The 23,424-nt window shown below is 46.9% G+C and overlaps 10 protein-coding genes across 10 annotated transcripts; 6 read left to right on the top strand and 4 right to left on the bottom strand.

The window, feature by feature from the left end:
* Nucleotide 1: 1 nt before the first annotated feature.
* On the top strand, nucleotides 2-955 carry V1513DRAFT_459989 (methyltransferase TYW3-domain-containing protein; the record flags this gene model as incomplete). Its single annotated transcript, XM_066899801.1, has 2 exons — nucleotides 2-466; nucleotides 518-955. 2 exons carry the CDS (start codon nucleotides 2-4, stop codon nucleotides 953-955), a joined length of 903 nt encoding a protein of 300 aa, XP_066751944.1.
* Nucleotides 956-2,053: 1,098 nt separating this feature from the next.
* On the top strand, nucleotides 2,054-3,422 carry V1513DRAFT_383167 (uncharacterized protein; the record flags this gene model as incomplete). The annotated part of the gene is made up of 2 exons (XM_066895133.1): nucleotides 2,054-2,221; nucleotides 2,277-3,422. The coding sequence occupies 2 exons, from the start codon at nucleotides 2,054-2,056 to the stop codon at nucleotides 3,420-3,422; spliced, it is 1,314 nt and encodes a 437-aa protein (XP_066751943.1).
* Nucleotides 3,423-3,439: 17 nt separating this feature from the next.
* V1513DRAFT_465961 (uncharacterized protein) lies at nucleotides 3,440-6,784 on the bottom strand. The gene is made up of 5 exons (XM_066900060.1): nucleotides 6,573-6,784; nucleotides 6,430-6,521; nucleotides 6,010-6,373; nucleotides 4,397-5,954; nucleotides 3,440-4,336 (listed from the first exon to the last, which is right to left on the bottom strand). The coding sequence occupies exons 1-5, from the start codon at nucleotides 6,766-6,768 to the stop codon at nucleotides 3,577-3,579; spliced, it is 2,970 nt and encodes a 989-aa protein (XP_066751942.1). The 5' UTR covers nucleotides 6,769-6,784; the 3' UTR covers nucleotides 3,440-3,576.
* Nucleotides 6,785-6,920: 136 nt separating this feature from the next.
* On the top strand, nucleotides 6,921-9,655 carry V1513DRAFT_188999 (uncharacterized protein). The gene is made up of 9 exons (XM_066894305.1): nucleotides 6,921-7,615; nucleotides 7,700-7,841; nucleotides 7,892-8,002; nucleotides 8,056-8,318; nucleotides 8,370-8,719; nucleotides 8,771-8,891; nucleotides 8,947-9,141; nucleotides 9,196-9,260; nucleotides 9,308-9,655. The coding sequence occupies exons 1-9, from the start codon at nucleotides 7,157-7,159 to the stop codon at nucleotides 9,342-9,344; spliced, it is 1,743 nt and encodes a 580-aa protein (XP_066751941.1). The 5' UTR covers nucleotides 6,921-7,156; the 3' UTR covers nucleotides 9,345-9,655.
* A 143-nt stretch (nucleotides 9,656-9,798) lies between these two features.
* Nucleotides 9,799-11,802, bottom strand: V1513DRAFT_450029 (uncharacterized protein). Its single transcript, XM_066898757.1, has 3 exons — nucleotides 11,334-11,802; nucleotides 11,000-11,259; nucleotides 9,799-10,948 (listed from the first exon to the last, which is right to left on the bottom strand). Exons 1-3 carry the CDS (start codon nucleotides 11,604-11,606, stop codon nucleotides 9,967-9,969), a joined length of 1,515 nt encoding a protein of 504 aa, XP_066751940.1. The 5' UTR covers nucleotides 11,607-11,802; the 3' UTR covers nucleotides 9,799-9,966.
* A 10-nt stretch (nucleotides 11,803-11,812) lies between these two features.
* V1513DRAFT_450026 (RNA polymerase III subunit Rpc25-domain-containing protein) lies at nucleotides 11,813-13,068 on the top strand. The gene is made up of 6 exons (XM_066898756.1): nucleotides 11,813-11,895; nucleotides 11,979-12,165; nucleotides 12,238-12,334; nucleotides 12,388-12,474; nucleotides 12,525-12,588; nucleotides 12,643-13,068. The coding sequence occupies exons 2-6, from the start codon at nucleotides 12,055-12,057 to the stop codon at nucleotides 12,917-12,919; spliced, it is 636 nt and encodes a 211-aa protein (XP_066751939.1). The 5' UTR covers nucleotides 11,813-11,895; nucleotides 11,979-12,054; the 3' UTR covers nucleotides 12,920-13,068.
* V1513DRAFT_486365 (uncharacterized protein) lies at nucleotides 12,573-13,881 on the bottom strand. Its single transcript, XM_066900496.1, has 2 exons — nucleotides 13,200-13,881; nucleotides 12,573-13,150 (listed from the first exon to the last, which is right to left on the bottom strand). The coding sequence occupies exons 1-2, from the start codon at nucleotides 13,683-13,685 to the stop codon at nucleotides 13,040-13,042; spliced, it is 597 nt and encodes a 198-aa protein (XP_066751938.1). The 5' UTR covers nucleotides 13,686-13,881; the 3' UTR covers nucleotides 12,573-13,039.
* Nucleotides 13,841-15,368, top strand: V1513DRAFT_403648 (SRP40, C-terminal domain-containing protein). The gene is made up of 2 exons (XM_066895563.1): nucleotides 13,841-14,950; nucleotides 15,004-15,368. Exons 1-2 carry the CDS (start codon nucleotides 14,067-14,069, stop codon nucleotides 15,245-15,247), a joined length of 1,128 nt encoding a protein of 375 aa, XP_066751937.1. The 5' UTR covers nucleotides 13,841-14,066; the 3' UTR covers nucleotides 15,248-15,368.
* A 1,545-nt stretch (nucleotides 15,369-16,913) lies between these two features.
* On the bottom strand, nucleotides 16,914-17,327 carry V1513DRAFT_426855 (uncharacterized protein; the record flags this gene model as incomplete). The annotated part of the gene is made up of 2 exons (XM_066896191.1): nucleotides 16,914-17,064; nucleotides 17,116-17,327. The coding sequence occupies 2 exons, from the start codon at nucleotides 17,325-17,327 to the stop codon at nucleotides 16,914-16,916; spliced, it is 363 nt and encodes a 120-aa protein (XP_066751936.1).
* A 1,479-nt stretch (nucleotides 17,328-18,806) lies between these two features.
* On the top strand, nucleotides 18,807-21,439 carry V1513DRAFT_472486 (velvet factor-domain-containing protein; the record flags this gene model as incomplete). The annotated part of the gene is made up of 4 exons (XM_066900167.1): nucleotides 18,807-18,852; nucleotides 18,892-19,506; nucleotides 19,560-19,863; nucleotides 19,922-21,439. The coding sequence occupies 4 exons, from the start codon at nucleotides 18,807-18,809 to the stop codon at nucleotides 21,162-21,164; spliced, it is 2,208 nt and encodes a 735-aa protein (XP_066751935.1). The 3' UTR covers nucleotides 21,165-21,439.
* Nucleotides 21,440-23,424: the final 1,985 nt, after the last annotated feature.

Here is a 23,424-nt window from a genome sequence, read left to right as displayed (position 1 = left end):
CATGCCGCCTGTCGTTGGTCCACCGGCAACTTTCATTGCTAAGAAGGCACATATATTGAAAGAGTTGACGTCGCCACTACGAGACTCGAGTCCGAAGGGTGGTCCCGACGTCCAGATTCTGCCGCTCTTGAATTTGATAAATTCGCATCCGTTGCTGGTTACCACATCATCGTGTGCGGGGCGCGTCGCCATTTATGTTGAGGGTATACGGACTAGCAAGAGTGCCAGGTTAGTAGATGATGATGGTGGTGGAGATGCTACGATTGATGCGAAGAGTGGTAGCGTTGGTGGGAAAGGAGGCGGGGGAAGGTGGATATACGTTAGCCATGATGAGCCAATTGGAACCATCGAGACTGGGTCTTGGAGGGATTTACTATTTGATGGCACTCATATTGCAACAGACGACTCTATAAATAATGACGATTTATGCAGTAGAAGATATGTCCATTTTAAGTTTGAACCAATGGTATAAGGCTCGTCGACTTCAATTGTAGTACTACTGCTAACGACACGGAAGATCCTTCACGTTTTATGCGCGAATTCAGAAATAGCTAACAAGCTGTTGGGAATTGCACTCGCTGCTGGATTTCGGGAATCTGGCTATAATGGGCATATTCTAGCGGTACGATGCTCGCTCCGAATTGACGCGCCAGTTGGATACTTATCAACATCTGGAGATAGCGTAGTTCTGCTAGTTGACGACAATTACCTGAAGACCCTCATGCAAATGTCCATTGAGAGATTCACCGAGAACAGACGAAGAACCGACAGATTTTTTGAAGGTGTGAAAAAGAGCTTCAACTTGGGTGATGTGGAAGAGAGGGTGGAAACCAAAGAGGAGAGAAGGATACGGAAAAGAGAGGAAGGCTTACGCAAGCAACGTGATATTTTAGGCAACGCTGTGGAAACGAGGATGGAAACGGTTGAAAACAATACCGAGCCTGAATCTGCTTAACAATGACGTTCGAGTCCTTGATGACGTCCGAGCGAGTTGAATGTCAGTCGGTCGGCCGGTTTGGTCTGTCGTGATTTCAGGGCAGTCTCATTCTACTTTGCAGCTTCCATCCGGCTTGTGGCTACAATAAGCCAAGTGTCATGGAGATTGTCTAACTGGCATTCGTGATGCCGACGCGTATCCCGTGAAGAGCTCTCAGCTTTTTTGACTCAAGCATTAGGGGTTTCCTCGTGCTATAATCCATATGCTGACTGAATAGTAATTGTGTATATTGTATATTAAAAGGTATAATATCACTTATGGAGCTAGTCTCCGTGCACCATTTTTGATGATCATTGAAAATTCTTTGGCAGAGACAAGCAATATCAAATGACCAGTTCTTTTCACGTCTTGAGCAGTGCCACTACTAAACGATTCAACGTCTTGAAGCCACGCAACGGCATCTACTCTCAAATGAAACTTAAGAACAAAGGTTGAGCCTACACTGTAGCCATGGCGGCTAATGAAGCAAATGAGTGAAGGCGCTCATTTATTTGTCTTTATCAAGCTCCAAATAGAAAATCATCGTCGGCGTTGCTTCGGAATTTTCAGTCAGAGAAGTGAACGGCAGAGTTGTGTATCGACATCTATAATCGAAGCTACTATGCATCAGCTAATCACTACTACAGAAGGGATAGAGACCTGTCGGAGATTATAAATCATTTGAGGCGAACGTGGTATCATAGTATCGGATACGTCAGATGTAGGGTTAGCATTAGAGCAGGCTTTGTTACTCCTGATCTGTGGAGTGTGGACTACGTATATTATTCACATTAATTGTTTCGACTCATAGAATTCTAAAGCTGGATGTCGGCTGTCGTGACTATTCTTCTGCTTGTTCAATTTGTACGCCGAGGTCGGATTCAGGGGCATCCGAGAATTTGAACCGATCAATTAAAGTTCAATCTCTAAAACTGCCGAGCTGCCGAATGTATCATAATCAGTCCGAATCGAAATCGTCCTTTGACAATCTAGCAACTGCTGGGTATAGAAATCGTTGATACAGATTACACAGCATACAAGACAGCGTCATATTAGTTCCTTACTTTCGTGTATTAAATGGATCCTTCTGCTAGATTCAGTGCGGCTTTGTCACATATATCTCTCCCTGATATGCAATGTCGCTCGCAGACCGTGCGTTCCAGACCGAGTTCTGATGGCAATGATTGCGAAGAGGATATTATTGAAGATATTGAACTTCTGAATCTAGTTAACTCGGCGAAACACGTTAGTATTATGGGGGAAGATGGGGCTCAGACAGAGTTAACTCCTTCCTGTGCAGACCGTGCCAGACAGCAGTAAATATCCCACCGGTTCTGCCCTCGGTACTCAGCAGATGGCTTCTAGTGCAAATTCATTTGCGGCATCAGCAATGGCATCTTACTTTCCCGCGGCATTGACAATTGAATCTATATCTGCCTGCGGAGGCTCATCATCGCTGAAGTCAGCATTCGAGGACTTGGTTCGATACTTGAGCACCTCTATGCCCAAACGCTCAAAATCTAAGAAACTGGTAACGCAGAATGTTGGCTACTCACATGATGATTGTAATTATCGACGTCGTCGAAATTCGATGAGTATAAACTCAGCGACTACCCGACTTCAAGGTTGGTGGAAGGAGATAACGGGCCAGGATACTGCCCCTTCAATCACGAAGTCATCGGCAACAATGAATGGCGCTCCGTACGGGCTAACTAATAACATATTGCCCGCTGCTTCTGAAAGCAGTGTCGATGTCAATTTGATGGAAGATTTACATAATAGTCACTTGCCATCTCAGCGCCGGAATGCAATGGACCTTGCAGATCCCGACGAAGAGCGTAGACAATTCTTCACATCTTTTAATACAAGAAGGCGTCGAGGAGGAATGGTCAGTGTATTGAATGTTTTTGATGACGACCACATATTTCAAACACAAGCTACAGGTTTTGATCGCTTTCAGGAGAACGTTGACTATGAACAACCTAGACTTCAACGCCTGGCTCCATGCTTACATGTAGCGCAGCAACAGTGTTGCAGTCGATCTGGGCATAATAGGCGAAATGTAAACATGTACCATACTTCTGGTCCTTTGATATCTTCTGGATTTACTGAAAATCTGAGACTGCAGGCTGAACTTTCTGTGAAACAGGAAGAAACAATAGATGCTCTGACAGTCATTGCGAACAAGGCCAGGTTTGTTGCAACATCAATCGATAATACAAAAGTGGGAGGTTGCGCAAAGAAAATTGATGGCTGCAGTGCAGCGTTGGAAGGAGCTGCTAACAATTCATCTGGATCATTCTCCACTATTGACCTAGCCACAGCTGGAGTCCAATGTCTCAGCTTATCCGGCACATCTCACTACAATGGTCACGAACCTATGCGTAAGAATTTCTTGACTAAATGGAAGGAAGTATTGGAGCGTGTTATCACTCCTGGAAAATGACGTCCTGGGACGCTGTGTACTTATCTTGAACTCACTTCATTAAAACACACTCAAAATATAGATCCCAATCAATAGTATACAAGAACGTTAATTCTTACTCTACAATGCACATAACTTTTAGAGATGCATATTGTACACACAAGATCCTTACTACTCACTCAACCAAGGGCTTTCTTAAACGCAATGCAACCTTTCTCTTGCCGGTGCTCTCTTCCACCACTGTTTCCACGTGGACGACAACCCTGTCGAATAATTGCAGCCTTTTCTCTTTGTCTGTGCCTTCGCGGAATACCAGAGTATACCTCTCTTCATCAAAATTACAAGGTGGCTCAGGATTTCCAAAATCGCGGAGATGGATGGGACCTTCCACGCCGAACTGAGGTACGAAGACGATAAAACCATTCGAAAACACCTTCATGACATAACCTTCTGCGTCGATTTCTCGGCTCTTCAGTGCCTGCCCTACATAATATTCAATAGAAGCGCGGCCAGCGAACTGCGCGTTGCGATGACGCTGATTAATGTTTTGGCAAACATGCTCAAGCTTTGGCTTGTCTCTCAAGCTGGGATGCAATGTTTCGTAGCTGATAGCGGCCGCGAGCTGTCGGTGTGCGACAACGTCAGCATATCGACGAATTGGACTGGTCCAGTGAGTATAGATGGGCGACGCGAGACCGTAATGACCAAATTCGGAATGCGTCATGGTACCAGAACAGAAGTATTCGGCCGCCAACATGCATCTGGTCGCCATAATACGAATTAGAGTATTCAGATATGGCTCGTTAGGATCAACGCAATTATCTAAACTGTCCGCCAACGCACGTGAGCTGTCACATCGCAGCGTCATACCTTTACAGATGCGCAGCTGATCCGCCAAAATTTCGAAATTTGTGACGGGCGGTGGAGCGTGTCGTCTATGATGATTATGATGATTAGTTACTCATGCCTCGAAAAGTGCGAAAGGAAAGACGTACCTTAGCATGGCAGACTGTGGGAAGGCTTCGTAGATCTTCGCAGCCACACTGATGTTCGCGAGCAACATGAACTCTTCAACAAGCGAATTTGTCTCGCGCAGTTGCTTTACCTCTACCTCCATTGGATCTGACGTTTCGCTTTCCGTCTGCACCTTGACTTCTGGACTAGCGAGATTGAGTGCACCAGCATCCATACGCTTTTGCCTCAAAATTTTAGACAGCCTAAGAAGAGTACGCATGCCTTCAGTAAGATCATCAGTCATACTCTTATCGTCAATCCTCAACTGTGCCTGTTCGTAGCTAAAAGCTTCTTTCGATCGAATAACGGACTTTGTGAACGACGTATTGACAATCTCGGCATCCGCAGTCATTTCCCAGATCGCTGAGAACGCAAAGCGTTCAACATATGGCTTCAGTGAACATAGATCAGTACCAAGAAGAACCGGTAACATGTCAATGCGTTTATCGACAAGGTACACCGTCGTTCCCCGTGATGCAGCCTCGTTGTCCATTGCGGTATCTGGTTTCACAAAATGCGAGACATCGGCAATATGCACGCCGACTTCGAAGTTACCATTCGGGAGCAGTCGGGCGTGAAGTGCATCATCAATATCTTGACAGCCAGGAGGATCAATACTGCAGACCAATAAATCGCGCAGATCTTTTCGCCCCGTCCACAGAGGATCTGAAGTGTCAGCAGGAACACGCCAACTATGACCTTCTTTTGGAAGACAGTCAAGAACAGCCTGCGTGAACTGATGATATTGTACATCGTATTCCAGAAGTAAAGCCTCCGTCTCAGCGTCCTTAGATTCGATATCTCCAAGAGTTCGAACAAAGTGGCCTTCAGGATATCGCGACGTAGGCTCCCATGAATCCACCGCTGCCAAAACTCGCTTTCCCAAGAGATTTATTGCCTGTCGAGTTCGAAGTCTGATTTTCGGAATGCACTTATTCATGGGGATCAAGAACACAGATGATTGCCGATGAGCGCTTGCAGCGTCAGATGGGACAGAAGACGCGTCAATGTGACCGACATACGACCGCCAGTTTCTTTTCACGATACCAACGATCTTGGCTGTAGGCTGGACCCGAAATTCTGCAGACGAATGTTGAACTTGACGTGCCTCCTCAATTAAAGCTTTGCGCTCTTGAGCTGTCACAATGTTCCCCTGCATATCATCCTCGGGATTGTCGTTCTTAGTGACTCTCTCCTCTTCTACGATCTTAGTAGATGGATGCTTCCATTGCTCCCGTGCAAGTAACTCGATAACAACTATATCCCCATGCATAGCTCGATTGATACTTTCCCGACCTAAAACCAATAACGGCCGCTGGAAACCTGCAACAGAAACACTTCCTTCCAAGAAATTGTACTGGTTGATTTTCAAGATGCCTTGATGAAGCAGTCCTTCCTTGACGCCACCTTGGATTCTTGACGTCAAGTAGTATTCGGGATAGGAGTAACGATTAACTCCAGCTACGTCTTCGTCCGCTTCCATAACAATCATGTCTAGAAGGGTGTCTGCTTGAGGCAACTCTCTGACATATGTTTCCACTGTGGTTTGTTAGCTGCCTAGAAAGTCATATCCTCCTTCAAGTCAGATACATACATGTAGTGCACACGATACCGAGCTCCTTTGCTTTCTTTATATTGTCTTTATCATCCGAGAGTAGCAAGATAGTCGGCGCCGATTTGCCCGTGCCAGCGACAGCCTCCTCTAGATGAACGCAATACCACACGCAAGCATTTCGAATGGCTCTATCATTTTGATCGTTGATCGACTCGCTTTCTAGTCGCTGCACAAACGTCTCCTGTCTAAACTCATTGTGGAAAACATAAAATCGCTTTTCTTGACTTCGAGTAAGTGCACGCAATCTGTTGTATAGAGGAAGACTGAGATTTCTAAGCTCGTCTAACGTCGTCTGGAGCACGATGACGTCGTAAAAAGCCGCGAAATGCTCCAGCAGATCCATCTGCAAGAAACGATTAGTAAACTTCCAACCGATCCATGTGGAATATAAGTACTCACAGCTTTCATGTAAATATTAGTGTCTGGAACGAGATAATGAGGGCCCCACGATTTCACTGATGGAGGATCGCTGGATAGAACGAATGGTCGCGCTATTCAACGTATTAGTACCTTACAGACATTATAAAGCATGCCATACTAACTGGCTCCCGATGAGTCCTTCGGCGGATTCAAAGCGCAAGTAGGACATAACTGTGAAGAGCAAGGAATATCAGTTCGTAGATAATGTTCCTGAACGATCTTTGTGGCCTTGCCTTTCCTCGATCGAACAAAGACCTTCTGTGACAGCGTGAGCGGCTTGCTAAGGCTGTCCCTATACACCCTCTTGGTACTCGCCATATTCAATTCAATCAATATAATAATCAGTGGTAGATCACGGAATATAAGCGTCGTTTTGTTTCAAACTCTTTGAGGGTGTTACCCGGATTAATTCAAGTGCATTATTAAAATGTCCCGTGACGTCACGTGCAGCCAGACTCGACAAAATACCCAACGCTCGGATGATGGTCATATTAAATTACAGCAATATATTTGGACAAGGATCTCGACCAACTTGCCTTAGTGACATACTGGTTATTCTGCAAAGTAGTTGCACGGTTGCTGTGTCTTTAGGGCCATCATATACGGCTTCATTTGCGTACTCACTACTTCGTATTACAGCCTGCTTAGCATAAGCTATATATTGCATAGTGTTGGCAGTTCATTGAAGGATTCCCTAGGCACGGAGATGAGCACCGTCATTGTATCTCGGGCACCACCCAGCAACAACGCGAATAATAAGCGTGCGTCGCCTTCACCTCGGTCATCGGCATCTTTATCTTCAAGCTCGAAGCGGAAATTGTCTGTGTCGAGCGGACCGTCAGACCAGTCTGGGAACCGTGCAGTCGCTCGTAAAACTGTCCCAGGAGCAGCATCTTCGGCACACGAGTCACACGGCAACTCCTCGACGATGAAAAGTAATGGTACCGCCAATGGCAATAGCACGGCAAGCCCGAAATCAGATGGAAAATTTAGTTCAGGCGTTGGTATTATGAGCGGAATCAATGTGGATAGGGGTTTAGTGCCTCAGGCAATTGGATGTGTCCACGTGAAGCAATTATTATCGTCGCCATCCCAGGAATTAGCATTAAAGAGCTACAGACAAGCGGTCAGAGTTGCACTGGAACTGCGGGACAGAACGACTGACGTAAGTATTTGTGCATGTTGCTCCAGTCCGTCGATTATGGTTCGTCCTTAAAGCTTGGTCCGCTAACCGTCTCTCCCTTGTCAGATCTCTGCGTTTCAAGTCAGACGGTGTCGAACATGCAACGAATTACTCACTACAACATTCATGTGCTTGCAATGCCCGTCTGTTGGGTGCAAGAAGTCTAAACATGCTGAGGCCCATTCGCGAGACGTCGGCCATATCTTTGGTATAGTTGAAGCTACTGTTACGCAGAGCGAGCCCTTAACGCCGTTATAGGAATTGATTCCAGATCAGGAAACATCTACTGCTTTGCATGCAAAGATTATGTCTATAACTATACGCTCGAGAAGATTCGAGGGGAAAGAGAGGATTTATTGGAGGCTAAGAGTATGATGCATTTTGACTTCGTGACGTGATATTGCCCTTCTAATTGTCTTTAGAACTTAAGAAACGTCATCAAATGACGTCAGAACTTTCACCTGATGATAAGCAGCTTGTCGAGCTGAATTCCAAGGCCCCACCATGCCAGGCTGGTCTGAGAGGATTTCAGAACATGGGCTCTACTTGCTTCATGTCGGTGATATTGCAAAGTCTTATTCACAATCCCATAATTCGCAATGATTTCTTGTCAGGAAGTCACGATTCAAAACGGTGCCAACGGGAAAATTGTTTGGGTTGTAGGATTGACGAGATCTTTACCGAAGTGAGCTCAAATTCCTGAGATACTGTATTTAATAGACTAATCCCATCGCAGTTTTTTACGTCTCCTACAACGACTGGTTATGGTCCAGCACTGTTGCTGACGACTTCTTGGAAGACGCAGAGGTCACTGGCTGGATACTCTGAACAGGACGCACATGAGTTTCTCCAATTCATCTTGGACCAGCTTCACGCTACGTCCGATGCGAAGTCGTCCTCTGACGTTGACTACTGTGGATGCATAGTTCACCGAACTTTCTGTGGCCAACTTCAGAGCGACATTGTGTGCCCCAATTGCAGGAATGTCACAGTGACTATCGACCCATTAATGGATTTAAGTTTGGAATTACGAGACCGCAAATTGGATGCATCAAGGATCTTAGGTTTGCAACAATGCCTGGAAAAGTATGAATTTGTCGATATGCTGTTAAATAATATCTCTAACGACAATTTCAGATTTACCAGCCCCGAGAAGTTGGAGACGAAATACATGTGTTCATTTTGTTCTACTAGACAGGAAGTTACAAAGCAGCTGACGATTAAACGTCTTCCGCTGGTTTTGTCGATCCAATTAAAGGTGATTCACGACGCTAAATGTTTCACTTGGGCAGCAGCACGCTAACTGGTAACAGCGATTTGAACATGCGCTTAAGTCTAACAAGATTGACGATCATGTTCCGTTTCCTATGCAGCTTGACATGACACCATACACCACTAACAGTCGATCCAAGAAGCGATACGTGTACGAATTATTCGGAGTTGTGTGCCACCAGGGCAAAATCAATACTGGTCATTACACGTGCTCCATGAAAAATCGTGAGGGCTTGGTATGCATTGAGCTGGCCGACGCAATTTTATGGGTTGCTAACAAGAGACTAAAGTGGTTCAATTTTGACGATGCGGTGGTGACGCTGTCTAGCGAAAAGCAAGTTCTGAAGTCAAGAGCGTATGTCAAATTTGACACTTGGCAAAATTTGAGACTGACAAATTCAGGTACCTCTTGTTTTACATCATCAAAGAGTTGTCGTGAGGCGACTTATCTCATGTGTTTATTTTTCTTGGAACTAGCATCTTCGTTTTAATTTCTCCTTTCCGCATCGTTTATGCGCCGAAAAGAAGTGTACAACATGTCATCATGGTGGACGAATGAATTAAACGAATTAATATATCGGTGTTACGCTATACTATTTTTTACGAATGAATGAATGCATGGCCGCGGGATTATGGGTATTTTCAGGGTTTACATTTTATGGCAACTTTGGTCATTCAGTGAATAGCAGTAAAGGCAAGCATAAGTTTTTTTTCATCATGTGCGACAGTATATCCTAAAAATTCTTTTGGCCTCTTGAATGTGTTCGGATTAGGTAAATGTGCCGTCAGTTTGCACAGACTACGGGGGTTTAATAGTTGTATCCCAATTCAGCTATTATAGATATGTTTATGTCTTTATCATCCAATATTTTGTAGGTAGTGAAGAATTTCTAGGTGATGATACGAGCACGAATTAGTTTTCAATCGTCTATACATTACAACTATGAAACTACATGACATGACCCCAAACAAACAATTTAGACAAACGTATATGCAGTGCACATTATCCGGCACCAATATAGTAACAACTTACTATTCCATTTTCTATCGTCATCTGCACCTTAGTGAGCACCAGGAGCTCCAACACCATGCACCGCGCCGTCACCGAGTGTCGACTTTGGCGTCCAACCGCCGACGGTGACAGAACCGACTTCCTCCTCGAACTTCTGGAACTTTTTGATTATCTCGGGTTTGAAATGGCGTATCAGACCCTGGATTGGCCAAGCGGCAGCGTCGCCCAAAGCGCATATAGTGTGGCCCTCGATTTCCTTTGTAAGCTCCCAAAGCATGTCAATTTCGCGTTCAGTGCCCTGGCCCTGGAGGAAGCGGTCCATCATCTTGCTGAGCCAGCCGGTGCCTTCTCGGCAAGGAGTGCACTGGCCGCAACTCTCATGCTTGTAGAAGGCGGAAAAACGCTGGATAGCCCTAACGATATCGGTGGACTTGTCCATGACGATGACAGCCGCCGTGCCCAGACCAGACTGGACGTCTCGGAGGGCGTCAAAGTCCATGAGTACGTCGTCGCAGATGCTCTTGGGCAAAACGGGGACAGAAGCACCGCCGGGAATGACACCGAGCAGGTTGTCCCAGCCACCTCGGACTCCTCCACAGTGCTTCTCGAGAAGTTCCTTTAGTGGGATCGACATTTCCTCTTCGACGGTGCAAGGCTCGTTGACGTGGCCAGAGATACAGAAAAGCTTAGTGCCCTGGTTACGCTCACGGCCGAACTGTGCGAACCAAGAGCCGCCACGGCGGCAGATTGTCGGCGCAACGGCTACGGTCTCAACATTTGTGACAGTCGTCGGACGACCGAACAAGCCGACGCCGGCGGGGAAAGGTGGTTTCAGTCTGGGCTTGCCGGCCTTGCCCTCGATAGACTCGATCAAACTGGTTTCTTCACCGCAAATGTAAGCGCCCATACCACGGTGAATGTAAAGGTCAAAGTCGTATCCGGATCCGCACGCGTCTTTGCCAAGGAGGCCGGCCTTGTAGGCCTCATTGATGGCAGTCTGGAGAGTCACCGCTTCGTTGTAGAATTCACCACTAAAAACCAACGTCAGCGCGGATCAAAGGAATCGTTTTATCAGGACTAACCGAATGTAAATGTAACCAGCAGTGGCGTTCATGGCACGACCAGCAACCAGGCACCCTTCGACAAGCTTGTGAGGATCTTTTCGGATAATCTCGCGGTCCTTGCAAGTTCCAGGCTCGCCCTCGTCAGCATTGACTACCAGATACCGGGGACCGACATTCTTCTCCCATCCAGGAGGATTCATGAAACTCCACTTGAGACCTGATGGAAAACCTGCGCCACCACGACCACGGAGGCCGGACGCCTTAATCTCGTTGATAATCTGTACGACCGGATTAGCGCTTGTCACTCGAAGTCCATCACTTCGGGGCCCCAGAACAGCAAACCGAAACATACCCAAGTGTCTCCCTTCAAAAGGATCTCCTTCGTCTTGTACCAATCTCCCATTCTCATCGCCGACTTCAGATCCTTGCCGTATCCATCATATAAGTTCTGGAATATCCGGTCCTGGTCTTTGAGACCGCCGTATACCCGCTGCTTCGGCGTTTCAGCAGCACCATCACTGTACAATCGCCGTCCAATCTCAACGCGCACGGATCTTCGAGTAACAGTCGCACGTGTGGAAGCAATGCACCGGACCGCGCCGGACTTCGTTGAGAGCTTCAGCATCGTTTCCACGAGTACACGAATATTCGATTCAAATTGTAATCTTCGTCGCGACACACAGTACGTTTGTCCCGCGAAAAACCTGATTGATATCTTGCTGAATACTCGTGCGGGTGTACTGGTGGTCGGTGGTTGTTTAAAATACTTAAGCAGCACTTCGGAACAGCCAATAGAGAAGGCCGGCTGCTTTGACTGTTGCGGTCGCGATGGTGGAGTGGAGGGTAAGCCTTGGATGGAATTTGCAGCTCGTTGAATGGTCAAAATATCTTACTCAGCCATTACATACACCGAGGTAAGGGTCTACAGGGCCGTAACCCGTTGGGAGTTTTGGCGACCAAAAAAATAAAAATTAAATGTTAGATACGTATTCTATAGGCGATCAACAAGGTCAATGCGAGATATATAGCATAGTCCGGCTTTTGCTGCAGGTTTCGTGGAAATAGCTCAGAGCATGTTTGTTCTTAGCAAGTTTTCTGATTTAGTCCGGATCGAGCCGTCCAAGTTCTCAAAGTCGACCGAAGAGGCCTTGGAAGATGAAATTAACGCCAAGTACGCCAACAAGGTGAGCCCGTTTTCGTTTTTATGGAGTGAATGACTGCGATTGAGGTATGAATGAGGAAGCTAACTTCTGTAGGTAGTGCAGGGTGTTGGGTTGTGTTTATGTTTATTCGATATTCTTGAAGTCGGAGACGGGTTGATTCGGCATGGCGACGGCAGCGCATATATAAATTGTATGCTTTTACGATTGGTTATAAATTTTGGAAGTTGCTCATGTGCGTAACAGCCGTGTTCAGGCTAATAGTCTTCCGACCGTTTGTTGGCGAAGTGCTTGTTGGCTGGATCTCGTCGTGTTCAGAGGAAGGGATTCGAGGTGAGTGATTAGACCGAATCAGCTGATCTCTTTGCTTACGACTCAAATAGTGCGAATGGATTTTTTCGACGACATATTCATACCAAAGGAAAACCTCTTTGAAGGGTGCATATTGTACGTATATTTGCTAATGATAATTGTCTATTCACATACTAACGGTAAGTACAGCGTTCCGAGCGAACAAGCCTGGGTCTGGCGCACGGAACACGACCTCTACTTAGACACGAACGAGAAGATTCGGTTCAAAGTTGAGCAGGAAATATTCACCGATCAATCGCCGCAGGGTCCAAAAAACATACTAGCAGAGGAGGGCAATAGTGGGGACGAGAACGCGCAGCAGCAGATATTATTACATGGTGGTAGTGCGCAAAATATTGCGCCGCCGTACTCGTTGGTTGTGTCGTGCCAGACGTACGGTATGGGACTTGTGACGTGGTGGGATTAATGATATAAGTCGTGTATGATATTTGTGAGTTGGTAGGACTAAAGAACGCTGGTCGCTTGTATATAAATGCATTGATTCATTGATTCTGGAATGTCAGTCGATGAAGCCGGAAAGAATGAGCTAACTTACATTTCTGAGGGCTTTGGCGGGCGCGGGATCTAGCATGCTTCTAACAGTAGACGTCCCCGCTTTCTTATGGGCATTGATGGCCTTCAAGTTCTCTGCGTGACTCTACACAGGTCAGCCATCGACAACCTATCAGATACACACTATTACCAACCTTTAGCTGCACTTTGTAAACCATCAGCTTACGCTCCAAGTCCCAGCACTCCTCAATGCCGCGATCCAAAAGCGCTACCAAATCCCTCGTACGTTCATCAGGAAGCACCATAGAATGCAGCATCGCGTTGTCCACTAATTGTAGCTCATTAATAATCTGTTGCTCCAACCCACGCGAGCTCCCTCGTCCCGTCCAGTCAAAGTACTTCAGCGTCTCTTCGATCCCCGACATCTCTGCCGCAGACTTGCCAAGGCTCAGTTGACGGAAATAACTCTGCGTGGTCGGCTGCCCATCTTCCTCCCCAGTATCGTAGTACGCGCTTACGAAATCGTCGCTGTCGTCAGTCGCTTGCCTGCGTGGAATCGTTGGCGACGAAGTTGGGGAGGAGGACTCGTGATTGTGTTGCGCGTATTGTTCGGGCATGGTGAGGGCGATCGATTTGAACATTGGCGGGCCACTGGATAGTGATTGTCGCGCTGAAGACATTGCGCTGTAATTGTCGTCAATGCTTTGTCTATGTAACAGGATAAGCAATGACGCGGCGTTGTCGATCGAAAATGTCCCCTCGTTGAGATTGAAGCGAACGGACTTTGGATGCACAGAGCCGTGAAGAAGCCGACGAAGATGGAGTGGCGCTGCAAGCTAAGCCACCGAGCCGCAGATGTGGCACCCACCAACCGCTCATCGCACGTGACGAACTGCCTAGAAAAATTTCGAGGAACTTTGGTCCCAAAAAAATTTGGGGAATTGAGCAATTATATAGTGTAAGCGACAAACGAGTTAGGACGCGACTAGTTAATTCAGCTGGGAGTACATTGCATTTACTCAATATTTTGAAATATTTTATATTCTACAGGACGGAAACGGATGGCCCCCACACGAACCCCCTCGGACTCCCAACTCGCGACTGCGCGGTCTTTGATCCCACACATTCACTCTTTCCTCGTCCGCCACGAGCTCAACAAGACGGCAAAAGCGCTAGTCAAGGAGCTTGCTAAAGTTGATGGCGACAAATTCAAGGATGTTGAAGTTGAGAATGAGGTGGCTGCTGAAGCACCGTTGGAGGTTGTATTTTGGTTGTACAAAGAAGGCAAAACTGTCAAGGACTTAGAGGAGTCGGAGAGTGAGAGCGAGGATGACAGCGGCAGCGGCAGCGATGGTGAAAGCAAGAGCAGCGACAGTGACGCCGAGTCGGCCTCCGAGTCTGAGTCTGAATCTGAATCTAGCAGTGCGAGTGAATCCGGGACGGAAGAATCGAAGCCTGTACCTAAGAAGAAGGAGGATGCGAAAATAAGCTCGTCCGGTGGCTCTGACTCCGACTCCGACTCCGATTCGGATAGGGAGTCCGAGTCTGAGTCCCAGTCTGAGTCTGAATCTGAGTCACAAGAAGCGACGGCAAAGACAAAGGAAGATGGCAGTTCGACGACAGACTCTGATTCCGATTCCGATTCCGATTCCGATGTTGAGTCTGACAGCGAGGCTGCCGTGAAAACGACGGTGACGAGGACGACTACGAAAACTGTCAGTACAAGCGGGAAGCGGAAGCGGGATACTGTGGAGTCTTCTAGCTCCGATTCAGAGTCTGAGTCGGAATCTGACTCTGATGCGTCGTCGGATGAAGAGGTTGAAAAGAAGGATGTGAAGCGCGCCAAAGTCGAGACTCGTGCTGAGAGCAAGTCGGCTAGTGACAACAAGTCTGCAACTCAGAGCAGGTCGTCGACGTCGCGATCAGGGGAGTCTACGCCAACAAGGTAAGTCCATCTCATGACGAGCGTGCAAATATTCCCACTGACATGATCCCAAGCTCCAGCACCGACCCGAGCCGTCGTTTCTCCCGAATCGACCGGTCAAAAGTACAATTCGAACACGAAGCACTTCGGAACAACGGATACCAAGGCCGGGCGGGGACTTGGGGTGAAGCTGCCAACGGGAAATTGACGCAGGTGCGCGGCAAGGACTTCACGAAGAACAAGAATAAGATGAAGAGAGGCAGTTACCGGGGTGGGTCTATTGGGATGCAGAGCGGTAGTTACAAGTTTACGGATTAGATATTTGTTTGCATTGGATAGAGAGAAGTTGTTCGATTGGGTTTTTGTGGCGTACGTATTCAAAAGTCTGTATATTGCCATTTAGATAGATACATTCTGCATTGAATTATTCTCAATCTCGACGTGCTCGAGGCCAAGATGTCCGCATGGTACGACCTAGGAAAACTGTTTTTAAATCCGCAGCACATATATAGCCCGTGGAGTCGGTGGAGATTTGGATTGCTTCCATTGTTGTATAGAGCCTGTGTAGCTGTCAACCGGCATTATTACCCCAACCCTCACCGTTACTGTCCTCTTTCGCTGGCGATTCGTTGCATGGTTGAGCAATCTGCACAGTAATTCTAACCTAAGCCGCGACACGGTATATGAACATGAAATATATATCCTTCTCATTAACTGCTATCGCGTTATTCGCAATCATTTAATCATGGGCGCAACCGTTCTCTGATCGTCTACAGGCCATAGCTAATGTTTCCTGAATGTGCGAACGGAACGACAAGAACTTCGAGCGATAACACAGTTGCTGACCATGGTGCGATATTAGCTGATGTAGCAGAATGCTCAAGTATTCAACTGAGAAAACAGGCGTGGGGGGGTTCAGCTAAACTGTCGTCTGACAAATTTGTGTTCCGTGTTAACGATATCCATTGTATGCTACAGGATTGTAAATTGGCTATCCTGAATTGGATGCGATGGATTGAAGATATGTATCTACGTTAACTGGCACTCCGCAGCCTTTCAGCGCCGGTGGGCTTTGTTGAGCGAGTAAATGGAGGTTTCAAGTTCAGGGAGGAGTAAATTACTCAACCTTTCAATAGTCTAACTATAATCCCCACTTGTATGAATTGTGACTTTTTAATGTCCGGAGACATAGATTTCCGGCTCACCTCAGTACAATACGATCATTATATTAATCAGTGACCAGCAGTATTTGGTCTCCAGTGGCATTGTATAATATAATTGACCGTTAGTGAAGAATGAAGCGTCAATGTGGCCTCAACTTCAAAGGTGTCCTCCACTCTGTTGAAGTGCTGTTCCAACTATTGAATTATATAGACCTTCCAAGAATGTCTGCGGCTGGAGAAAGTCGACAGCTAATCGTCTGACAACACCGTCGCTCAATAAAATGTGGGAAACAAAGTCACACATTTCTACCTTCAAATCACGCGAAATCGCGTCAGAGTTCATCCTTAACTAAGTACTGTTCTGATCTGTTAGAGAGGGAATTGCTCCATTACAATTCATGATGTCTCATGGAACTTGGCACCGGTTAACTCTTCGCTATGCCGGCCTCAGTTTGTCGATTCGTCGCGAAGACCGCATCACAAAGAGTTCTTATTCTAGTGTTCCCAGTGGACGATGCTCTTCTCTTGGTTTTCTGTTGAATTCAAGTATCGATTTCCGCATCGCAGACTATCATGGCCGAAAACACTATATGAGTTGCCCCAGAACTCTTGTCGATTTCTGTCAGGCGCAATAGCACTCCCATAGTGGCTTTCTTTTGCTCGATCCACCACAGTTGACGAAAGCTGGAGTATGACTGTGAAAAGCCCAGTTTAAGAGCAATTCTACGAGAATCTTTCCGTTAGCCATCCTGAATGAGTCCATCTGGCTCTGTATTGAGGTTGTCAGGTGTCCAGCCTTTTGTGACCACGAGAAAACGTGTTTATATCCCGGCGTTGTGCATCACCTTTATGGCTTCGTCCACCATAGTGTCGATTATCATCAGGCTAGTGTGGTCGTGAAGATAGATTGAACAGCGATTGATTGTGACTTTGCTAGACTCGCCATCACAGCATATCCTATACCGGATAGTTCTTGTTCATGTCAGTATACGGAGTGATGAAATAGAATCAGTTGGTTCTCACTTTTCTGTCTCTCTTCGATGATTTTTTGGTAGTGGTCCTTCAGAGGCTATGAACTCGAGCGAGGAGTCACTTATTAGCCGGCTACGGAGGATTTCAAGAACTTCGGATATCTCACTGTCCATTATGTCACCAGCAGCCCGAGCGGCAGCCCGAGCGGCTTCGAGAGCGCTGGCGGAAGATCGTCGATCGGGTTGACCGTCAATGGGACTCATGATGTAATAACTTATGTAGCTTAATAAGACGTTGAAGACGATAGATATACGTAGAAGTGCAGAGGAACGGCTAGCTTGCAGAAAAGGGTTCGAAACCAGTCGAAATTGTGATTTTGATTGGAACCAAGGACCTGTCTCGGCCGTCCACTTCGCAGTGACCTAAAGGATATAACGGCTACATGTTACATAGTAAGGAATTAATCACTAACGACGAACCAAATCCATGGGCCAGTGACGAGCAAGATGCTTGCAGTATCGACTGAGACGTAGTCACGGTTGCCTCCCAAATTCAGCGAAAGACAATTGCCAAAGACTTCCGAAGTAATGGTACTCGACAGAGGGGGCAAACTCAGAGATGCGAAAGTCCGGTTGGCATCATAATTAAGCTAGCTACTCAACTCACATAGCAAGCCCAGGTTGGGCTAATAACTAGCATTAGAAGATATTCACCGGTTCGGGGGATTGGCAGAGTTGCCAGACGGCATCAAGACACCAGCGAAGGAGGGGAATTATCTCACGGAAGATGCCGCGACCAACGATGCATCAAGTTGCGATTCTCGGATTCCCGAACATCGGACGGAAAAGCCGTTGGATAACACGCAGTTAGCCTGCGACGGACTAGGAAGTAACTATTAATTAATTAATTAATTTATACACGTTTACTTCCACTTTAGTTAATCTTTAAATTTGTATTATTCCTATAATATTTTACTATTACTTCTTACAAGGATGATTATATCGAGACTGGTTTGTATATTAATGATTTGTTGGGAACCCAAATCAAACGTATTCATGTATATATACATTTTACTTACAGCAGACAACGAGATAAAGCTGCGCACGAGACTGCCGCCAATTGCCGGCTAATTATTGGTCGACGGGTTTTAAGTCCCCGGCGCGTGGGTCCAAATGTCGCGGGAAATTCCGGTAGATAGGAAACACAGTTGTGACACAAGTCACAACTGTGTTTCTTTGTGTCGGCAATGTATCGACAATGCGTCGAGCGTATCGATTTGTGTCGCGAATGTGTGTGTGTGATGCGGAAATAAAAGTCGCCGGGGCGGGATGTGCCGGGACGCCGCACCTATGCAAGGCCAAATTGACCGGAGTTGTGCGTGCCTGGCTCGTGTACTTTTAGAGTTGCAAGCTCAGCTCTGGTTCGGTTTCTATTCACACTGTTGCTGCTTCTGCTGCTTCTGCCGCAGTCTGCATCGGGACGAACATCGTAGCATTAATTCTCATTTTGCATAATTGCGTTCGTTCTTAACCAACTATAATACTATCCCCCGCCCCTCGGGTGCGCACAGGACGTTTTCTTTCTGTTCTTCTTCTTTTCTCTCCTTCTCTCCTTTACTCCTTTACTCACACTCACACTCACACTCTCACTCTCACTCTCACTCTCACTCTCACTCTCACTCTCACTCTCTTGCCCATCGTATCGTTATCGTCGGCACTCTGTAGCAAGAGCTGAGCAGTCCCATGGCGCTCTCGTTTCGGCTCTTTCGCTCGCACACTCAGTCCGCAGGTAATAGCTCTCGCATAGATCGCGCACATTAAACTGGAGCATTACATAGCAAAAGCAAACTGGCGCTCCTGGTACGACCCCCGGCGTCGATTCTCCGGAATCTCGCCTCGGTTTCGTCGGCAACGGGGCCAGTCTCCGACCTTGCCGGCGAATCCAGCGTGTCATCCAACGACGGCTACGACGACAACGATAACGATACCGACAGTGACAGTGACAGTGACAGTGACAGTGACAGAGACAGAGACAACAACGATCGCTACTACGACGACGATGACGACTCGGTCAATGCCAAGCATCAGATTGCCGTCGAAAACACTCCCGCTCGCGGCAAGAAGCGAAAGCGATCAAGGCGCAAGCCCCACTCACCAGCTAGCGATCCTGGCATCCGTGTCCAGCTCTGCGAACCGACGGGGCCTGCAACGTCCCGATCCAGGACAGCAATTACAAATCTAATTGACCCGCCATCGCCTCTGACCGCTCCAAATTCTGTTGTCCCAACGCCAGGACCTCAGCAATCACCTGCTCCATCCCAGTCGCCGGCCACCGTTCATGTTCCCTCAGCGGCTTTAAGGCGAGGTCTCCGCATCGAGGACTACATTCTTGAGATTCGCCAGCAACCGATCCGTTGTAAAGCCGCTGGCACATCCGAGAGAGGTTAGTAATCATTTTCGGACTTCAAGGCAGGCCATCTCAATTAACGCAATTAGCCCTCGCTGATCGTAAGGCCGTCGACCCCCCGCCAATCATCCAGCTAACCATATCCGACGGAGACTCCCATCGCGAATGGCTTCAGTCTCCATTCTTTTTTATGTGCGCAAACCTATATGATCCTGTCGTGGACACGCCAATCACTCGGCCGCCGAGCGAAACGCTCGCTGGCACGCTTGTTTCATCTCTTCATCGTGTTCGCGATGGAAAAGATCGAGAGGGTGGCTACTTTGTGTTTGGAGATCTCAGTATTAAACTCGAGGGCAAGTTTCGTCTGCAGTTCAACCTTTTTGAAATGCTGGAGTTTGTACCCTTCTGATATTATCATTATGTATACATCCTTTCTAACGGATCAAAAAAGTGGTGCGCAAGTTGAATTCATAACATCGACGATTTCCGACGTCTTCACCGTCTATTCTAGCAGGCAGTATCCTGGCGTGCTCGAATCCACAACCTTGTCACGCCAATTCTCAGACCAAGGCGTGCGATTACGACTACGGAAGGAGACCGGCACCCGTAATGGCTCGTCCGCTTCAAATCGCGTGCAGGCTCCTGACGACTTGGCGCCGCCGACTGCCGCTGGATCTGAATCTACGATGGAAGCCAGCACGCCGTCCTCTGTGGCCACGAATACGCCGGTAATTATGACCAGCTCCGCTTCGCCGAGCGCAAAGCCGCCGAAACTTGCATACACACCTGAAGCCGGCGATCATGCACCGCGAACTCGGACAAGGGCTTCTTCGAGGACCAGCAGCACGCCAAAGCACGGTCCGGCAACCTCCTTTGCAAGTCAACCTTCCAAGTCTTTGAACAGACCAACCAGCAGCAGCGGCAGTCGTGGACCTGCTAATATTGGGGCAGAAACCAAGTGCGAGGCCACCAACGCTGACGATCCTAAGGACTACCATTACGACCGACCGCAGCAGTATTCCGCTCCAATGCTATCGCATTCGCCCCAACAGTTGCAGCAATATTATAGGCCCGTTCCTAATCCGCCTCCGCCTCCGCCTTTGCCTCCGCCGCCATCGACAATGTATCCCCAGCGAGACGAAAACCATTACGACAACTACCGCTACAGGGCCGGCCAACTGCCGGCATCACATCTTGGCCATCCACGGCGAATATCTCACCAACCATATTACTCAGCACCGTCACAGCAATTGCCTCAGTATCCGGTACCCTGGCCCACCAGGTCGACGGGCGACGTTGCGTTTCAGCCACAGCCACAGCCACAGCAACACCAACACCAGTTCGGTGGAATCGCATACTCCACCACGACTGCGCCACACCATCCGCAGCCTGCACACAGTTTACCACTTAGTAGGCCGCCGCGTCTGGCGCCGCCTGCTATTTTACATCCGTCACTGAGCCCGAGAGTGCCCCGGCTGACGGGAAATTCGTTGATGCGCGATGGTGACGGACGGTGGAGATTGCCGCCGATTGTGTTTGGCGATCCCGGGGCGACAGGTGACCGTTCTGTTCTTAATTCGCCTCTGCCCGCGCCTTCGAAAGAAGTCTCGAACGGGCCATATATTCATCAGCTCGGTCCGCCAATGTCGTTTGATTCTGCAACAAGGGGATATGGCCATGACGGGCACTACTAAGATGGTAAAATTCGGTTATTTCTGTTGTTCGTGCAGATGCATGCATTATGGCGCTTTGGATGGATGGATGGATGGTTGAGGGCTTGTGTTCCAATTTCTCTACTACCGTTACCACCACTCACTTGTGGTTCGTGTGATCCCTGTATACTACGTTGCTTTTATGTGGAATGGATATGTAATTATACATCTGCCTGTGTATTTTTTTAGAAAAGATATTGCTTTCTGACTCAAATGAAGCTCAACCAAACTCATCCTGATCGAACGGAACCGTGATCTGACTCGCCTTTGTTGTTCATCACTTGACTGATATGGATTACTTTACCTTTATTTTTATTCGAAATTTCAAATCGCCATTAATTTTTTGCCTGGCGGGTTTTTCATTCCCGGGCTGCATGTAAAGAATCTGCAGTCTACTTGTGCGTTGTTCCCGTGAATTGCTATGCCTCGAAAGTATGAACAAAAAAAAAAAAAAAAAAAAAAAAAAAAGAAAAGAAGGTTTTTTTTTGTGTCGTCCTTCCTATTTCGGTCATCCGAACGATACCCTGCATGCAGGATCTAACATGCCGAGAGTTGTGGTGGCGGTGGGCAGAAATTAGCTGGTCTTGCATGCTTTGTCATGTTTTTGTCCCACTGTCAAAGATATGATTTTCGAAAGATTAAAAAGAGAGGAAAAAAAAAAATCGGTATGCGGGGGCATTGAACGATGCGCATCGACATATAAGACAGAAAAACAGATAAATGAATCGAATAAAGAACAAACTAACTGACGCTATGGCGGAGTTTAACAAGAATAAACTCCGATCATTGGGCGGTAGGGAGACTAAAAGTTTTGGTGTATAGTTAGAGCTGTAATGCAAATGGGTGACTGGGATAAATGATATACAGCGATTTTATGTAATGTACTCGAATATTAAAATATATTGGTGATGTCGGTGTAAATCCGATTATCGACGGTAGTCACAAAATATCGAAACACGATTACTCTATATCGGTACAGGCTAATGCAGTATTGGCAAATGAGCCTGACTTATCTAGCACGGGCTGCACATCCCTGACACTGCCGTAATTCCAGAATAACCTTACTACTCACGATTGAAAACGTCCCTGCAGGCCGCCGCAGACCGGACTAGACCAAAGTTTTGATGTAGGACAGATTTGAAAGGTTGTTTGTACATATCTATTTACGGCAATCTTTGTTGTCAAGTTAACCAGTCTAAGCTCGAAACGGTTTCGATCGAACCATTGGATTGTTCTCGAACAAGGGATGTCTTTTCCTACTCAACCTTGACCAAGTCTTAGTCTTCGTTTCCACAAGTAACTCGGTTCCCCAATTACCGACATTTGCTTTGTTGAACAAGTATACAAGTCTACAATAGACTAAATAATACAATAGTAAATCTCTCTATGAAACGTTTACTTGCATGTGCTTTTTGGTGTCCGAAATCTGTTGCTGGCCCGTTTATTTACCAACTGCAGTCTCCCGAGACAAGCAGCTGTAACAAAATTTGCAAGAGGCTTATAATTGGCTGATGACGCGACTAGAATGCTAATTACCAATTTTCCACCAAATAATAAACTTTCATTTCGCTTGTCATGCGTTCCTTATTCTGAAAAGTTTGCGTCTTGTTAATTCTGACTTGAATGCTTGGGCCTTCCCATTTTGTACTAGCAAAAACAAGTTTTCGACAGCGGGTAAGTCGCAGGTAAAAGAAGAACGCCGCAATCGTCGTCGTCGTCATCTTTACGGCTAGCGTCATTTGTATCCAAGGCAAGAACTTATGCTACATTATTTTATATTGATCGGCTAACTGCAAGTAATAACCCCTGATCAAAATAATATATGTAGTTGCTTTTTACCGATGTTTCGAAGTAAATTTATTCATCATACCCAGTTTCCGATGTCTAGTTATACGATGTGTTAAATCCACAATAAAAGCTTCGTTGTGGAATCGACAGTCAGAGACATCCAAAAGCAGACATATTTTATTAAACATCTCCCTTATTGCTTTTGCACTCATGATAATTCGTGCGGGGAGTGTGGTGTCCTCCTTCGGGTACAGACATATAAATGCCAAAAACGTTTGTCCCATTCTGGCTTTATCTCTCCCTGTTAATATCGTACCAAACAATTTTTTAGTTTTAACAAATTCGGTTGCAAGGGAGGGGGGGGAAAATCGTAAATCGGATCCAAGGGCCTGGTATGCAATGATATATTACTCGTATATTGATATTGCGGGGTCTGTACTGCCAATGCTGCTGG

This window comes from Lipomyces chichibuensis (assembly GCF_038497645.1).
Source record: "Lipomyces chichibuensis strain CBS 12929 unplaced genomic scaffold V1513scaffold_33, whole genome shotgun sequence".
Lineage (NCBI taxonomy): Eukaryota > Fungi > Ascomycota > Lipomycetes > Lipomycetales > Lipomycetaceae > Lipomyces > Lipomyces chichibuensis.
This window is presented reverse-complemented; position numbering and strand designations above follow the sequence as displayed.

Bases quoted from the DNA above. Each gene is read 5' to 3' on its own strand.
- V1513DRAFT_486365 (XM_066900496.1), bottom strand. From the start codon at position 13,685: ATGTCTTCAGCGCGACAATCACTATCCAGTGGCCCGCCAATGTTCAAA. The intron at 13,151-13,199 runs GTTGGTAATAGT...TGACCTGTGTAG, and splicing joins TTTACAAAGTGCAGCTAAAG to AGTCACGCAGAGAACTTGAA.
- V1513DRAFT_465961 (XM_066900060.1), bottom strand. From the start codon at position 6,768: ATGGCGAGTACCAAGAGGGTGTATAGGGACAGCCTTAGCAAGCCGCTC. The intron at 5,955-6,009 runs GTATGTATCTGA...AACAAACCACAG, and splicing joins CGGTATCGTGTGCACTACAT to TGGAAACATATGTCAGAGAG. The intron at 4,337-4,396 runs GTACGTCTTTCC...TAATCATCATAG, and splicing joins CCACAGTCTGCCATGCTAAG to ACGACACGCTCCACCGCCCG.
- V1513DRAFT_188999 (XM_066894305.1), top strand. From the start codon at position 7,157: ATGAGCACCGTCATTGTATCTCGGGCACCACCCAGCAACAACGCGAAT. The intron at 7,616-7,699 runs GTAAGTATTTGT...CTCCCTTGTCAG, and splicing joins TGCGGGACAGAACGACTGAC to ATCTCTGCGTTTCAAGTCAG. The intron at 9,142-9,195 runs GTATGCATTGAG...AAGAGACTAAAG, and splicing joins TGAAAAATCGTGAGGGCTTG to TGGTTCAATTTTGACGATGC.
- V1513DRAFT_450029 (XM_066898757.1), bottom strand. From the start codon at position 11,606: ATGCTGAAGCTCTCAACGAAGTCCGGCGCGGTCCGGTGCATTGCTTCC. The intron at 11,260-11,333 runs GTATGTTTCGGT...CCGGTCGTACAG, and splicing joins TTTTGAAGGGAGACACTTGG to ATTATCAACGAGATTAAGGC. The intron at 10,949-10,999 runs GTTAGTCCTGAT...GTTGGTTTTTAG, and splicing joins GCTGGTTACATTTACATTCG to TGGTGAATTCTACAACGAAG.
- V1513DRAFT_450026 (XM_066898756.1), top strand. From the start codon at position 12,055: ATGTTTGTTCTTAGCAAGTTTTCTGATTTAGTCCGGATCGAGCCGTCC. The intron at 12,335-12,387 runs GTATGCTTTTAC...TGTGCGTAACAG, and splicing joins CGGCAGCGCATATATAAATT to CCGTGTTCAGGCTAATAGTC. The intron at 12,589-12,642 runs GTACGTATATTT...CGGTAAGTACAG, and splicing joins CTCTTTGAAGGGTGCATATT to CGTTCCGAGCGAACAAGCCT.
- V1513DRAFT_403648 (XM_066895563.1), top strand. From the start codon at position 14,067: ATGGCCCCCACACGAACCCCCTCGGACTCCCAACTCGCGACTGCGCGG. The intron at 14,951-15,003 runs GTAAGTCCATCT...CATGATCCCAAG, and splicing joins GGGGAGTCTACGCCAACAAG to CTCCAGCACCGACCCGAGCC.